We start from the raw sequence: 16,592 nt of genomic DNA, 5'->3' as shown, positions 1-16,592 counted from the left end.
GCATCAGCCAGAGCCGGAAAAGAGGGGTACCGACCTCGAAGATCTCAAAGCCATAGATGTCCAGCACTCCGATGTTGAACTCCTCATGGTCCTTCTGCATGGCTTTGTTAATGGCCTGGGAAGCAAGGGAGAACAGGAGAGGAGAGGTGGGACACTCCAGGACAGAGGCAGAGAGGGCAGCACGGCACTGCCAACAGCACTGAAGAGCACGAATTCTCAAGAGGGCTGCAGGAGGCGCTAAAGAGCAAGACCCATCACTGTTATCGGTACTGTACAGCAGCAATGGTCCGAACTTTGTATCCTGACAACCAACCACGATATGAAGAAATACACCCACTCAAACAGCTGCTGGAGTTCATTCCAGCTGAGCCTTATTACACAACTGAAGCCCTAACTGGGTTCATCTGACCCGTCTAACTCTAACTCTCCGACATGTGGCTGTTGTCTGCACTGTGCAAGTCCAGGCGTCGGAGCAGAAAAACAAACTTGCAGACATTCTTATCGAGCTGCTGAGAACGGTGAGCTGGGCTGGAGTGAAAGCCAGCAGGAGGGGGGACCGGTCACTCACGTCCACCAGGTAGTCGAAGAGCCGGGAGTAGAGGGCCTTGGACAGGGCGTCCCGGGTGAAGGCGGCCTGCTCGGTGTTCAGGGTGACGTCGATGGTCTCCGACTTGCCTCCCCACTTGCTGTCCATGGTGCGGCTGGTCAGCTTCTCCTTCAGCCGGCCCTGCTCGATTCCCAGGAGGTAGGCCGGGAAGGCCAGGACTGCGGGACGGAGCGGAGCAGCGCGCAGGGTCACCCAGCAGGAGTCAACGAACTCATTAAGTCATTAGCTCACTCGTTAACTGATTAAGGGTCAGCTCATTCAAGTCCTAATGAGAGTCAAGTCCAGCAACGGAGAGGATATGAAGACCCGGGCAGCCCCTGGAGCTGCTGTTTCTACAGCCGCAGGCAGAATTACAGTGGGCACAGAGACGGGTGGCTATGAGGGGCAGTGCTGGGTACTGCACTGGCACAGGTCGGCTGTCTCCAGCCCTGGAGCGGAGGGACAGCACAATTTTCCCATCTTTCACTCAATCATATTATATTCATAAGCATTCTAGAGGCAACGCCTTCCACTTCCAGGCTGGAGGACACGAAACTTTATTAACAAAGGCTTGAACGGAGAAGACTACGAGGGCACCTGTTACCAGTATTCAGACTCCCCAAAGGCCCTGACAGAGCCACCCTACGGGATCTCGCTAGACCAAACGGGAAAACACAAACCAGGGACCACAAGTGGAACTACATGGGTGTGTGTTTAAGATGGGAATACAGGAGGCTCTTCTTTACACAAAGAGGTGTGGGAGCGGGGGACAAGGTACCCTGACACTGCTGTTGGAAGTCAATACCCTGGTTTCGTTCAAGAAACCGCTGGATATGATGCTTGGATAACTAGCAAACAGACCAGATGGGCTAAACGGTCTTCTCTTGTTTCTAATGTTTATGTTCTTATGCAGGGACACATAACACAAAGAAGCCAGCAGCCATATCACCCTGCAGCTCTCAACCGGCAGCCCCACCGAAGCCCAGCAGGTGTGAGCCTGGCCAGTACCTGGATGGGAGACTCCTGGGAAAGCTGAGGCAGCTGTTGGAAGAGGTGTTAGTGGGGTCAGTAGGGGGCGCTCACCCTGCAGTCTGTGTGGGTCCTAATGCCCCAGTATAGTGGTTGGGACACTATACTGTAGAAAGGTGCTGTCCTTCGGATGAGACGTTAAACGGAGGTCCTGACTCTCAGTGGTCATTAAAGATCCCCGGGCATTTCTCATTAAGAGTAGGGAGTTATCAGTGTCTGGAACAAATTTACCCCCTTTGGCCTTTACTGTTGCCTCCAAATTGACCCCGTGTACGACTGGCTTGCACGTGCCCTACGATGCACTGGCGTCCCATCCAGGGTGTACCCTGCCTTGCGCTCGCTGCCTGCTGGGAAGGCTCCCGCGTCCCGCGACACCGTACGGTACAAAGCGGTTTGGCAAATGACAGGACATGGCACAGAGACAGGGGAATGGCGCAGACAGGGCTTCGTGACAGTACTGTGTGCGGTGCTGTGGGTCTGTCCCGTGTGGGTGTGGGTACGGCGCCCGGTGTCTTACAGTCCTCGCTCTCCACCACGGCGTAGTTGCCCTGCTCCTGGAAAGTGATGTTGCCCAGGTGCAGGATCCCGGCCACGAGCTGCAGGACGGTGGCCTGATCATCCGGGCTCAGCCCCACCACTGTCATGGCGTTCTGCAGGAAAACGGCGCAGGAGGGTTCCTCGTTAACCCAGACACCTGCCTGACGCAAGGACTTTCCAAACCTGGCAGCGGAGAGACCTGCGTGTCCGCAGTTTTCCACTTCAGCTCAGCTCTTTAGGACCTAAACCAACTTTGTTTGACTCATACGGACCTAATGCCACCTTTTCTCTGCACGACAGGTGCGGATGCTTTGAAGAGACCTAGAGAGCCTACAGACGTGCCGGCTCGTCAAGACTGGACCGGTTCATTCACTACGCAGGTCAGACTGTGATGCCGCCTGCTAACCAGCAGGGGGAGGGAGAGAGGCACTCCTACCGCGGTCTCGCTGAACTCCTGCTTGTCGTTCACATCCTCCACAGTGTAGGTTCCTGACTGGTTGAGGTAGTAGTAATAATCGGGGGTGGTGATGCCCAGGTTCTCCCTCTGGTCTTTTGAGGCGCCGTTCAGGAGCTGTTGGGGGTCAAATTCAACCACGTTGACACATTTAACAACGGCCGTACGACCCTCATCCAGGCTTTTCACTAGAGCAAATTTCTTCCCCGATCACAGACTTATCTCCGCAGTCCTGGCCATCCGAACCGAGCCTTATCTGAAAACACTTCCCGTCGGCCTGTGTGATGACAGCAGCCAACTGGCGCATCACTCTCAACCGAACTGTCAGAACTTACACAAAACCTGACAGAACATGGTGGCCCAGAGATGAGCATTGCTGCCTTGCAGTGTTGGGGGTTCAATGCTAAGTTCAATGCTACCTGCTTGGAGCTTGTGGGTTTCATTCCCACAGACCAAACAAGGTAAGTGGCATGTGGGGAAAACCAGCCCTGGTGCGTGCGTGCGTGCGTGCGTGCCCTGTGATGGACTGGTGTCCCATCCAGGGTGTACCCTGCCTTGTACCCGTTGCATGCTGGGATAGACTCCACCTCCCCCGTGACCCTGTGACCCCGTGACCCTGTGACCCTGTACTGGATAACGTAGTTGGAAAATAGACGGATCCCACCCCTGGACTCAGCACATCACTGTACAGACCCCGGAGTCACCGAAAAGCATCACTCTTTACAGACTCCTTTTGCTTAACACCCTGCCTGATATTTTGTCTGGAATTAGCGTTACTGCGCCCCTGATACACCTCCAGCGAGCGGACTGGCGGCTGGAAGACTCTCTCCCAGGGAAGCACCGGACCTGGTAGTAGATGTGGAAGTTCCTCTCTCCGCGGTTCTGGCTGACCACTCGCGACTTCTCCAGGAGGAAGTTGGAGATCTTGCCTCCATCGGGTTCCCCCCCGCGGCTGAACTGGATTTCAAAGTACTTCCCCTGCGGACAGACGCGGCGAGGGGCGGGTCAGAGACCTGTGGCCGGGCACTTGGCGATGCTGCTCAGCTGTAGGCGACCTACAGATCTCTCAAGAGCTCATACCGGGTCTTTACAACAGCAACACCCCCCAGAGTAACCAGTCCAGGGACCTCCAACGATCCCAAATTAAAAACATCAGACTGGACTTTGGGGGCATTTGGGAATGACCAGCAGTATTAAGAAAGGGCCACTGGGACGCAGGATGATTTAAGTTCACTTCTGAAGTTTTGATCGATTCTGGTGGTTTGATGGAGGCTGGCTGTCTTTTGAGTTGAGAATCGTCTCACTCATGCCCCCCTGATCTCTGGGGGTCTGCCTTAAGCCGCTGTTTTGAAATGGACTATTTCTCAGTGGCAATGCCCCAGTCGACTGAGCTATGGAAATGATCACACACTGGGGCACTAGAGGAAGAAGAAACGTCTTCCTTATAATCTTCCCGGTTTGGGGCAACGGCTAGCTGGGTCTTTTCAACTGATTAGAAGCGCTCTGTTATTGGGGATCCCGAGGTGCCGGAAGAGCTCCTTGATCCAGGTGTTGGGAGCCTGGAGCCCGGTCTGTGTGCTGTCCCAGCACGTCTCTGGGCAGCTGTGACTGGGACGTCCCACACGGCAGTACAGGATGAGCCGACTGCCATTAGGATAGGCCCGGGATTAGTCAGCCAGGGGACCCCCAAGCCACGGGTGACGCCTGAGATCCACCAGCTACCTGCAGGCGCCCAGCGATGTCAAAGAGGGCCGAGCAGCTCCTCCGCCACCCGCCACCGGGGGGTGCTGTGGCCACTCGCAGCTCGCCCAGTGAGGAGCGGCCCAGCAGGTGGGCATGTCAGAGGAGGGGGCGTGTATGTGCGCCCTTCCAGTACAAGAGCACATGGCGGATCCCATATTGGGTGGTACCTTCTAAAACAGGAACCTGGTGTTCCTATTATTTTAACACCGTGCTAAACACGGATTTGGCTCCAACGTCCCGACCGACCAGAAGAGATCAGGCAGACTTACGAAACGGCTGGAGTTGTTGTTCCGGACGGTCTTGGCATTCCCGAACGCTTCCAGCAGGGGATTGGATTTCAGGATGATGTCCTTGACTTGCTGCGAGAGGGAAGAGGGGACCCAGCGAGACAGAGTTGAAGAGCAGCAGTACAGGGTTCCCTCCACATTTCACCCAGCTCCCCACCTGGTAGGCTGGGAGACCTGGTCAGCTGAACCGCTTCTGACCTGGTTTGTCTGACCCTGCGCCCACTGACCGAGTCTTACTTTAGCGGCTGTGATCACCGATAAGAAAGCTGCCACTTCGGTGTAACTTCTGATGGCATCAGACAGGACATACACCCATGCCCTCTCCCTGCACAGAACCAACCGAGTCACCTTTACATTTCTTGACGCTGTCCAAACCCATTGGTCCCATTGAGCCAAGAGTGGTATTTGCTTCGTCAAGCAGTGCCAGGCTCATCAGGCCCAGTCTGGCTTAGTTGCAGCAGGTTCTGGAGTCCATGCACGAGTGGCCGCAGAGCCAGACCCCCTCCCACCCTCTGACCTTTGCTTCCAGCCCCCCCCCGTTTGTCCCCTTACCTGTACTTTGGGGCCCCCGCCTGACACTTTGGAGATGTAGCTCATGATGTACTTGGCTGCCACGGTCTTCCCAGCACCACTTTCCCCACTGCAATCGGAGCACAGCAGACAGGTGAACAGGTGCTCAGCGCAGCCGAGGAAAGAGACTGGAGCACAGCACACGCCTGACAGGACAACACGGATCCCCTACCCCCGACCTCTCATCGCACCCAGGTGAGGAGGTGGCCGAACTGACAGCGTGTATGATATAACCCGCAGCACGTGGATCAAGGGAAATCAGGTCACAGGGAATTTCAGAAACCACACTGTTCATACGTGCTTATGAACGGAGAAGGGGACCACTCTCCTCTTACAGCCACGAGATCCCGATATGAAGCACACGTAGACAACAAAAGGATCTGGAGGGCTTGAGACCAAAACTGCTGTCCATCAGGAAACATCATCCGGGGCTTACTGAGCCCAGGGGTGATGCAGCTCTCTCTGTGAGCAGAAGGTTCTGCAGTGCCCCCCCCCCCCAGTGACCACTGCCCTGGCTATCTGGCCTCCAGCAGGGAGTATCCCACAGTGCTCTGGGAGGGCGCCTCACCTGATGATGACACACTGGTTCTCGGCGTCGATCATCATGTTCCGGTACATGTTGTCCGCCAGGGCGTAGATGTGAGGGGGGTTCTCGTACTGGGCCTGAGGGACACGACACCACTTTAACACCCCCACAGCCCCGCAGTGCACCTCCGAACAGCGGCATCAACAAGAAACACTACTCCTTCGCTTCACACAGCTGACACATTTTGGAAAATCTCCCTAGCACTGAGAAAGGCAGATTCATTCGGCTCTTCTTGAGGGACGTGCTACAGTTGTAAAAACACAACATTCGTGAGCTCTTTTCCCCCACACAAGATGGCGCCAGACTTCTTTTTGGTCCCCTCCCCCTGCTGTCACAGGGGGCGACCGGACCAGAGGAGGGGAGAGCGAGACCACACCCACACTGGTCACACGTGCCCAGGTCCTGCCAACATCCGACTCAAGCTGGGGAGTAACCGTGGCGACAGAATGGCATTCCCTAGTGCTGTGCATGTGCGTGCGTGAGATAAGGAGCTCCACATACTATCACTGGCAGTGAGCACAAATACATGGACACAAGCCAAAACAGGGACTCCTGATGTATTCCCACGCACACGTTTAGATCTGCCTACCACATCAGTGAAAGCAGGGAATACCAGCTGTAAAACTGTCTTTCAGCAGTTGTCAGTCAGACTTAACGAGCATTAAGCTTGAGGACCCTGGTTTCCGTCACGCGGGTCGCAAGCACAGGTAAGGAAGAAGGCCACACGCCTGCAGACAGCTGTTCGCACAGACACCAGCTCCCGCAGGCGCTGGCCTGCCTTGATCCGCCCAGCCCAGGTACAAACTGCTCGCCTGCAGGGAGCTTAGTTGTTTTTAATCACTGAACCACTCCTGTCTCATAAACCATGTGGCCCGTAGACAGAGCACTAGAGGAAGGCCATCTTCCAGGAGTCACACATGAGGCCTCTTAATTCTTTTTATTCCCCAGAAAAACACCAGCCCCCACCTGCTAGTGTCCTGGGGATCTACTGCCTGAAAAACGTCTGAGAATTAGAATGAGTGTCCTTGAATGACTGGATGCTGGAGGTCAGTGGTCACAAAGGCACAGACCCGGACTCATCCCTGCCAATCGAGCTACACGGATTTCTGCATCCAAATCCAGCACCGTTTAATTGGCAATCAGCATGATTAAGATAAGGAACTGGCTGGTCTAAGGAGTGATGGATTAGATGGGGGGTGATTTGTAGGCACAAGTGGAATGGCTAGAGACCCTGACTGAAGGGACACTATTCCCTTCGTCCACGAGCTCAAGGCAGCCTCCTGGCTGGATACTCACAGCGCCCTGGTACATCTCAATCTCCCTGTCCGTGAAGTAGGGCAGCTGCTTGAAGGGGTTGACAGAGATCAGCACGGGGCCGATGTAGGTCTGAGAGCACCCCTGTTAAGGACAGTGACCTCTCCACTTCAATTCCCTCCGATCTCCCCTCATCTCCACCACGCCCCCTCTGACCCCCTCACCTCTGCCACGCCACCTCAGAAGCCCTCCTCCATCATGGCCCCCTCATCTCCACCACGCCCCCTCATCTCTATCACGCCACCTCAGAACCCCCCCTCCGTCATGCCCCCCTCTGAAACCCCCCTCCCTCATGCCCTCCTCATCTCTGCCACGCCCCCTCATCTCCGTCACACCCCCCCCTCTGACCCCCCTTCACCTCCGCCACGCCCCCCTCTGTCCTCACCTTCACGACAACCAAACTTCCCAGGGGCTGTGGAACTACCGCTCTCCGAGAGGAGAAATTAAACTGGAAGCGTGTCGCGTTCTTTTATATGACATCTTGACTCCAGAATCCTGGATGTTTTTTTTCCCCATGATAACTGAACAGTGCAAGAGTAACACCGACATCTGCAAGTATTTTACAGAAACTTGGAAGGGACTGTTTTTTACGCCTACGTCAAGCAGGGCTCCACGTCTCAGGATAACCATTTTCAAACTTCACAAGCCCTCTTAATTGTTGAAATCACTCATGAGGGCCTGCTTAACCTGTCTACCTCAAGGAAGCCTTCCTTCCCAAGTCCCACACTCACGGGGGACAGCAGCCTGGAAGATTACACTTCACTTCCCGAGGGGGAAAGGAATCGGAACCGGGGCAGCGGAAAGGATACGAAGATGAAGTCGTCCATGTAGCGCTTCTTCAGGTTGTCCACGATGGCGTCCTCGGTGATCTTGGACAGCAGGACCATGTCGTCCACCCCGCTTACCTTCACATTCTGGGTCTGCCAGTGGTACCGCTCCTTGCTGCCCTGAAGAGCAGAGACACCCGGAGGCAGGGTCAGGAAAGGGTCATGCCGGTGACCCCTGACCCCTAACTCCTGACCCCTGACCTTCCACCTCAGCACAGCTCCTTTGCAGAAGTAGCTGCGTCGCTGTTCTGGGCCAAGCCATTTCCTACAATTTCCTACATTGTCATTTGGGATTTTATTTCACCCAGTCAAAGGCAAAGTCAAACATGTCTAAGGTCTGAAAACAGCCAGAACAGTTCAGATTAATCCTGTTATTAAGTCAATTAAGAGTTTGATTGTGTAACAGAGGGATGGGCAGGAACAGAATCCGACAGGTGTGTGTAGGACCGGGGAAGTTCTGTCCTCAGCTGCCTGGGGAAACCGGAGGCCTCTGCAGTCACTGGAGAAGAGCAAGTTCGTGCTTGTACATGCTTCAAGCGCAGCACGCTGGATCGAGCACTTCTGAGCCTGGAGAAGGGCAGAGAGCAGTTGCAACAACTAGGCTAGTCTGCGCTTGCATCCCACATTAGATTTTGAATTCCTGTCCCGGAAAGATTTCAGGCCTGTACGTAGGGCAGGGATCTCCAGCCTAAAGCAGTTAATTCTTCCAGGTTACGTTAAATCACCTGTTATTCAACAATTAAGTAAGGAACACTTCTTTAAGCCAGTGGTTAAATAAGCAAGTAATATTTTAGTGAAGGGAACAGGGGTCTTTGAGGGCTGAATCATGTTTTTCAACATGGCTTTGAGATTCCTTAAAAGAACACAGCATATTTAAGAAGGATCCATGTCTTTAGAAACCGATTTTAAGGCTAAATCCCGCCGAACTGGGGCACACCAGGACCAGGCTGGACATCCCTGACTTGGGTGAACAGGCCATGTTAGGAAAGGTCACAAAGGACAGGGGCCCATGTAACCCGGGTGGGAGTTAGTAGCTCATTAATCCAAGAATCCTATCCAGAAGCTTCTTGAATGAACCCAAAGGTTTCAGTAAGGTGACTCTGTAGCTTATTTCATACTCTCACCACCCTTTGTGTAAAGTGCCCCTTGAAGTGAGTTCTCAGACTTGAATCCAATTCAAACTATTTATCCATCCACTGTACCTATCCATTTTCTAACCCTGTGTTCCACTTCAGGGCCGCAGGGGAGCCAGAGCCTACTGTACTGGGATAGTGGGCACGAAAGTGGGGTACACCCCAGACAGGGCCCCAGTCCACCTCAGGGCCGAGATACACACACTCCCACCAGGGCCAATTGTCCCAGAAGCTGACTAACCCTCCAGCATGTCTTTAGACTGTGGGAGGAAACCAGAGCAGCCGGAGGCCACACATACGAGCACAGGAAGAACACGCAAACTCCACACACACAGCAGCCCAGGTCCGGAATTGAACCCGGGACCCCAGCGCTGCGAGTCAGCAATGTGAACCACGGCACCACCAAGCCACCCGCTTCCAGGAATAAGTTTTAACGTCAATTTCAATATACGTATCTGACACGCAGGAACTCAGACAACATCGGCATCCCTGGACAGGCGAGCAACTCTCTTCTCTCACAAACGATGGCCGACACACTGCAGAGGGGGTGTGTGCACCTCCTGGGAAGTCAACTGCACACTAAACGTGCCGGCAGCTCTGATCACGATGTCCCGTTCTTTAAAGGGTTTTAACCTTTGAATTAATTACCCCACACGGGGCAGCAGTCGCGTCTCAGTGCGATCTTGCAGGGTCGACTGGGCAGAGGACGGAGCTCCTGGTTGAAGACGACCCAGATGTGCCAGATGTGTGCACGAGTGTCCGCACCCCCCTCCCCTCCGCACCACAGCGGCACAGCCGTCGTGAGGAAGTTCCGTCTTGATTGGTTAACACCCTCGCCCCCGTCTGCGATGCAGAAAAGGTTACTGGCGCCAGACCTTTCTCTACCACCTGTGCACGGGAGTTTTAAAACTTTCCATCACGTAGCTGCTGGAAGCATGTACCAGTACCTGGGGCATCAGTGGTGCAAACCCACAGGTCACCTCCTCACCGTGTGGCAGCTTAGTATGGGGACACCCTGTTCCCCAAGTCAGAGCCTAACCCTCGTTATCCCTGAGTTTGATATGCTGGCATGGGCGCATGTCCAGGGGCAGCACGGTGGCATAGTGTTCAGCACAGCTGCCTCGCAGAGCTGGGGCCCTGGGGTGCTGTCCGTGTGGAGTTTGCATGTTCTCCCTGCGATCGCGTGGGGTTTTTTGTAGCACTGTACTGCCAGCACAGCTCGGGGAAGGCTGGGAGACCAGACTGTGACCTGTATAGTTAAAAACGGACCTCAGCACAGCCACCACAGGGACTAAATGACAGGTTTAAGGACCTATAAAAAAACCAACGTAGGCAGTAATTACAGCTCCCACAGGGGACGCAAGCTTCCGAAAGCCTCCGAGCCTCCCGTCCAGCCCCCGGGGGGGGGGGGAAGAGGATGGGACTCAGATCCTGCTCCGCTAAACGAGCTACACGAGCTGCAGCAACTCAACACTTCATTCTGGAGGAGCCGAGGTGCCAGCAGAGGTCAGTGAATCTTGCTGCCTCTTCCAAAGTCAGGTCGTGGACATTGAAATGTTAAGACGCCAACGGACGGGCAGGTTAACTGTATTCTTGCACGAGACGGTAGGAAGTTCGAAACTGAAATCCAGCCAGGACTTGGAAACGAGATGGAATCTTCGATTAGAGAAAGAGATGGGATGCAAGAGGAGACAAAAGTTTGATCAGACACATTCCACCCACACCATTCCTAAACAATTTAATCAAGGGCTGCAGGCAAGCAGGAGCCTATCCTGGCAAGAAAACCCACAAGAATACAAGGGGAACATTCAGACTCCACACAGACAGTGCCCCATGACTTCAACCCAGGGCCCCAGAGCTGTAAGGCAGCAGTGCTGACCACCGTACTGCCCCTGATCAGACTGACTGCTTGTTAAAGGAAGTCAAACTCATTAATAACAAGGATTACACTCTATTGGAAACGAAGGACAAATACCTTCCTTTACAAAGCTTGTAGCAGGAATAGCCTGATCTGTCGAATGCACCAGCACTGTAACGCAGTAACAGACCGGGCTTTTTTCTCCATGTACTGAGGGAAACCAGCCTGATTTGACCTCACTAAAGACACATCGGTGCAGCAGCTTCCAGTGTGTCCGGTGAAGGCAACAGCAGACCTGGCCAATGTGTCAATTCAGACGGCCTCGAGGGGATCTGTGGTTCAGGTGTGTCAAACACGCCACAGCACTTTACACGTTACACAGATCTGCACCAACACCTGCGGCCTCCGTGTCCATATCTACGGAGGACCACGCAAACACTGAGCCACAGAGTGTCGCAGTTCAGGTCCCTCCTGGAGGTGGACCAGTCCACTATCAGAGTCAGATCACACAATGCTGGTGCAAAGGATTCCTGAGTGGACTCAGGTGGATGGAGATTCTTGGATTAAATATACACCAGGCATCTTCCCCATCTGTTATCTACCCTGCTCTCTTTTCTTAAGACAAAGGCCACTTCACTATTTGCCTTGTGCTTTTCAACCATAATGAAGACAGAGTCAGCCTTTGAAAATGACAGTCATGACGGCTGTCAATATTTACTGCACACACAGGGTGACCATTATCCACAGTCCTTACTTCTGCATTTCTGTTTGAACATTTTCTAATCCTTTTACACAATTTGGGGTCAAGGGGGAGCCAGAGCTTATTCTAGGTACGCCCTGGACAGGACACTAGTCTGTTGCAGGGCAGACAAACGTGCACACCAGGGCCAGTTTTCCCAGAAGACAACTTATCTGTCACTATGCCTTTGGCCTGTGGGAGGAAATCAGAACTCCCAGAGGGAACCCCCTTGAACACAGGGAGAACATACACCTCAGATGAAGACTTTAGATAAGGATCACCCTGTCTAAATCAATTCAGCCCCTACACACACTTGAACACCTTAAACTACCATGAGACTCTGTGGCTCTGTCAACAACTACTGCTTAGAAAAAGCACGCAGGCAGACCTTCTCTTCCTGCTCTCCTTTCACTTTCTAAGTTAAGTTCTTGCAACCAGGCTGCTTTTAATGTCGTTCCTCTTTTCTACAACAGTCCCATCCGGTCGGGAGGACTGTGAAAGGGGCCTGGCGAGGAGCTGTCCTGCCTCTCTGTCTGATTAGATCAGAAGAGGAGAGAACAGCAGGCTGGAAAGACTCTGCAGCAATTTCCCACCCTGTCACATGTGACTGTCGGGGTCGCTACCTATCTGACATCACTAGCATCGAACAGAGCTGAGGCACTGGGAGAGACAGAGGGAGGCAGTGTGGGGTCAGTGGTGAGAGCCGAGGCGCTGGGAGAGACAGAGGGAGGCAGTGTGGGGTCAGTGGTGAGAGCCGAGGCGCTGGGAGAGACAGAGGGAGGCAGTGTGGGGTTAGTGGTGAGAGCCGAGGCACTGGGAGAGACAGAGGGAGGCAGTGTGGGGTCAGTGGTGAGAGCCGAGGCGCTGGGAGAGACAGAGGGAGGCAGTGTGGGGTCAGTGGTGAGAGCCGAGGCGCTGGGAGAGACAGAGGGAGGCAGTGTGGGGTCAGTGGTGAGAGCCGAGGCGCTGGGAGAGACAGAGGGAGGCAGTGTGGGGTCAGTGGTGAGAGCCGAGGCGCTGGGAGAGACAGAGGGAGGCAGTGTGGGGTCAGTGGTGAGAGCCGAGGCGCTGGGAGAGACAGAGGGAGGCAGTGTGGGGTCAGTGGTGAGAGCCGAGGCGCTGGGAGAGACAGAGGGAGGCAGTGTGGGGTCAGTGGTGAGAGCCGAGGCGCTGGGAGAGACAGAGGGAGGCAGTGTGGGGTCAGTGGTGAGAGCCGAGGCGCTGGGAGAGACAGAGGGAGGCAGTGTGGGGTCAGTGGTGAGAGCCGAGGCGCTGGGAGAGACAGAGGGAGGCAGTGTGGGGTCAGTGGTGAGAGCCGAGGCGCTGGGAGAGACAGAGGGAGGCAGTGTGGGGTCAGTGGTGAGAGCCGAGGCGCTGGGAGAGACAGAGGGAGGCAGTGTGGGGTCAGTGGTGAGAGCCGAGGCACTGGGAGAGACAGAGGGAGGCAGTGTGGGGTCAGTGGTGAGAGCCGAGGCACCATCAGCACCCCTCTGCTCGGTGAATTCCTCCCGCGCCTCTGCCCCCTTCCTGCTGCTCTGCGGAGGAGCCTGGAATTCCACAGGCCGGCACGCCAGGCAGGTCGGCGCTTGTCAGCGCAGGCAGAGGAAGACAGACCCGAGCGAGAACCTGTCCTGACCCTTCCAGCGCAGAAAGAGGAGGAGCCCGACAATGCAGGAGGTGGACTAATAAAACAACTAATTACACTTCTATAGTGCCTTTCTGGACACTCCACTCCAAGCGCTTTACAGGTGATGGGGATCCCCTCCTGCACCACCAGTGTGCAGCCCCACTTGGATGATGCTCCAGTCCTCTCCCCACACACCAGCTCTCAGCGTGGAGGAGAGCAGAGTGATGGAGCCAGTTCAGAGATGAGGAGGCCAGGACAGTGAAATTAACACTAACATTAACCAGGACACCGGCATAACACCCCTACTCTTCTCAAGAAACGCCCTGGGATTTTCAATGACCACAGAGAGTCAGGACCTACGTCCCATCCAAAGGACAGTGCCTATTTTAACAGTGTAGTGTCCCCGTCACTATACGGGGGCATTAGGACCCTCACAGACCACAGGGTGAGCGCCCCCTACTGGCTCCACTAACACCTCTTCCAGCAGCAGCCTCAGCTCACCCAGGAGTCTCCCACCCAGGTACTGGCCAGGCTCCCAGCTGCTGGGCTCCAGTGGGGTTGCGTTCCGAGACCGTGTCCAGAAACGTGCACAAGGCAGCGTTATCTCAGGCCAGATCTTTCGGGTTAAGATCAGAAAGACGCTGGTCCTGCAGGATTCGGTCTGATTTGACCTCACTAAAGACACATCGGTGCAGCAGCTTCCAGTGCGTCCGGTGAAGGCAACAGCAGACCTGGCCAATGTGTCAATTCAGACTGCCTCGAGGGGAACTGTTGTTCAGGTGTGTCAAACACGCCACGGTCTATCAGACAGCTACAATGTGCCCCCAGCACTGGGCGCAGCATCGCGAGAGAATCAGAGACCACCTGGCCAGGTTCAATTCATTGCCTACATTCGATCGCCTGCGCACATGCTCCTGTGACCCCTCCTTCCTCATCTTCCTCACATCCGTTTCCCAAGCAGCTAAGAACGTCTACAGCCTGAATATGAGCACACCCGGGCCCAGCAGAACTGAGCTTGCTTCACCTGCACAGCAGGTCCGGCTTTTACAGAATTTCTGTAATAAAACCGTTCCATTTCCTCGTCACCAGTAGGAACCCATGACATTATTCACATTTTATAATTATTCCTGAACACACTGAAGCCAACAGGTTTGCATGTTCTAATCGCTTCAGAGTTCAGGGGCGCCTTTCCCCAGCAAACAAAGGGCGCAAGGCAGGCTACACCACGGTCAGGGTGGTGCATCACATCAGTCCATCACAGGGCACGCAGACACAGACACACACTCACACCAGGGTCAATCTCCCCAGAGGCTCGTTAACCCACCAGCATGTCATTGGACTGTGGGAGGAAACTGGAGCACCTGGAGGAAACCCCATCCCCCCCCTCCGAGAACATGCAAACTCCACACAGACAGCACCCCAGGTCTGGAATTGAACCCGGGGCTCAGGCCCTGCGATGCAACAACGCTCAACCACTGCGCCACCATACCGCCTCAGTTCCAGCTCACATGCCACACTAACACCCATTTGTCTATGTTATCAGCACAACGCCACCTGACAAACTCAATGACACTCTTCCCTCTCTGTCCTTAAATTCACTTGCACACCAGGCCGTAAGGTGGCCATGGCACGAGAGGAAGGCGCTGGATAGATCACGTAACAAGAACATAGTTATTGATCCCATATTGGTGCTCCTTGCTGCCTCTGGATAGCTTCCCAGTCTTAGACGGCAGCTGTAAATCTGAACACGCAGCGCAGTTATTACAGTTTAAACAACACTTTGGGACGATTACCTGCTTCTGTTATCACCCTACACAAGATGCACCGTAGATATCGTCGGAAATGTAGTATATCCACCCGGCCTTCTCCTGTAGGATCACCGGGACACACCACCACCACCACCACCACCAACGTGGCTGGAACAGCTTGTTACCATCACCCACAACTCTCTGTGTAAAGACCACACCTCCTGTCGCCAAGCCAGGAGTGCACAGTTTCTACTTGGGCCCTTCTCACTGGGGCCAACTGTGACACCCTGCACAGCAGCCCCACGCCTGCACTCTGCAATACCTCTCACAATCCACTCAGGCAGCAGCCTGGCGGGACACATCGGCCTGTGGCTCATGATTAAATATTAACAACTGAGGGAAAAAACAACAAGGGAAAGAGGCACACGGTGAAAGACCTGCCAGCGCTGACGGCCAGGTCAAAACACGAGATCAGGAGCAAGACGACGAACGAGAGGAAGCCATCGGCCCATCTGGCCTGGGTGGGAGTCCGTAATTCATCGTTCCCAGAACCTCATCCCGCTGTTTCTGGAAAGAACTCCCCCGGAGCATCGCTTTTCAAGCACGTGGCTGGGGAGCTTGTTGCATGCTCCCACCACCCTTTGTGCAAATAAAATGACGAGATGGCACGATCCATTGACAGGAGTCAGGAAACGTGCAGCTGGGGTTGACCTGGGGATTCCACCCGAGGGGGCTGCAGTCGCCAGCGGGAAAGGTTCAGATTAAAAGAATCTCAAGGAAAGGTTCAAACAACAACAAAAACAACAACAAAACACAATTCACCGCCGATCCAAGACTTCCGCGACCTCTGCATGCTATCCGTGCATCAGTTTTCCCCCAGTTTTTCTTGAACGAAGGAAAGTCGCTCAAGACCCGGGGAATTTACTAACTTTTCACACTCCTGCTATAAAAGCAGGAGGCGAAACGCCGCCAGCAGCTTTCCGTGTGATCTAATTAACCGTGCGAAGCCCATGGAACAAACTCTGAAGGAGGAATTCTTTCAAACAACTTCCGAGATTTCCCGAAAGAAACAGGACACGACGGACCCTAGAAAGGATATCGGACGCGAGAAAAAGCGTCTATAATACGAATTAAACACTTGCTTGGCTGCCTAATGCTGAGCACCTCGGAGAGGCCAATTAAATCACTTTAACTTACCATTGTGGTTTTTTTCAAGTAACTTCCTGGAATCTAAAAATACACAGGGAAAATCCGGCTTCCTTCAGAATCAGTGTCCGAAACGCGTCCAGTTTCACCAAAACTCCGAGGGCTGGCAATCTGGAAACTGCGCTCATATAATATCCATAACACTCGCGAACAAGCCACTTCGCCACCCGAGATATAAGTGGGGTTTGTGCGTGATCCTCCGAGCCTCAGTCGGCCTTGCTCCTAGTCTCCTCGTCCCAATCCGAGTTTGTTTTTTAAGGAGGGGCTGGCGGGGGGTAACAGCGCCCAGCGGCTGAACAGGTTACAAGCCGCGACAGGTAAGCCCGCACCGGCGAAGGTGAATTGTGG

The 16,592-nt window shown here is 54.3% G+C and overlaps 1 protein-coding gene across 2 annotated transcripts in view; it reads right to left on the bottom strand.

Annotated features, from left to right (window-relative positions):
• Window positions 1-16,592, bottom strand: part of myo1eb (myosin IEb) — a 32,146-nt gene extending 15,554 nt beyond the window's left edge. Inside the window, exons 1-11 of one of the 2 annotated variants that reach the window (XM_088620595.1) lie at window positions 16,226-16,592; window positions 7,916-8,044; window positions 7,089-7,178; window positions 5,775-5,869; window positions 5,189-5,276; window positions 4,619-4,708; window positions 3,453-3,584; window positions 2,589-2,723; window positions 2,133-2,265; window positions 569-765; window positions 35-115 (exon numbers count right to left, since the gene is read on the bottom strand). In XM_088620595.1, coding sequence (XP_088476721.1) covers window positions 35-115; window positions 569-765; window positions 2,133-2,265; window positions 2,589-2,723; window positions 3,453-3,584; window positions 4,619-4,708; window positions 5,189-5,276; window positions 5,775-5,869; window positions 7,089-7,178; window positions 7,916-7,993 — 1,119 coding nt within the window. In that variant the 5' untranslated portion in view covers window positions 7,994-8,044; window positions 16,226-16,592. Of the gene's footprint in view, window positions 1-34; window positions 116-568; window positions 766-2,132; window positions 2,266-2,588; window positions 2,724-3,452; window positions 3,585-4,618; window positions 4,709-5,188; window positions 5,277-5,774; window positions 5,870-7,088; window positions 7,179-7,915; window positions 8,054-16,225 lie in introns of both variants that reach the window. The other variant, XM_088620594.1, reaches the window with a different exon arrangement.

Source organism: Lepisosteus platostomus, chromosome 26, assembly GCF_059453375.1.
Source record: "Lepisosteus platostomus isolate fLepPlt1 chromosome 26, fLepPlt1.hap1, whole genome shotgun sequence".
Classification (NCBI taxonomy): domain Eukaryota; kingdom Metazoa; phylum Chordata; class Actinopteri; order Semionotiformes; family Lepisosteidae; genus Lepisosteus; species Lepisosteus platostomus.
The sequence above is the reverse complement of the archived record's forward strand: the minus strand, read 5'-3'. Positions and strand labels throughout refer to the sequence as shown.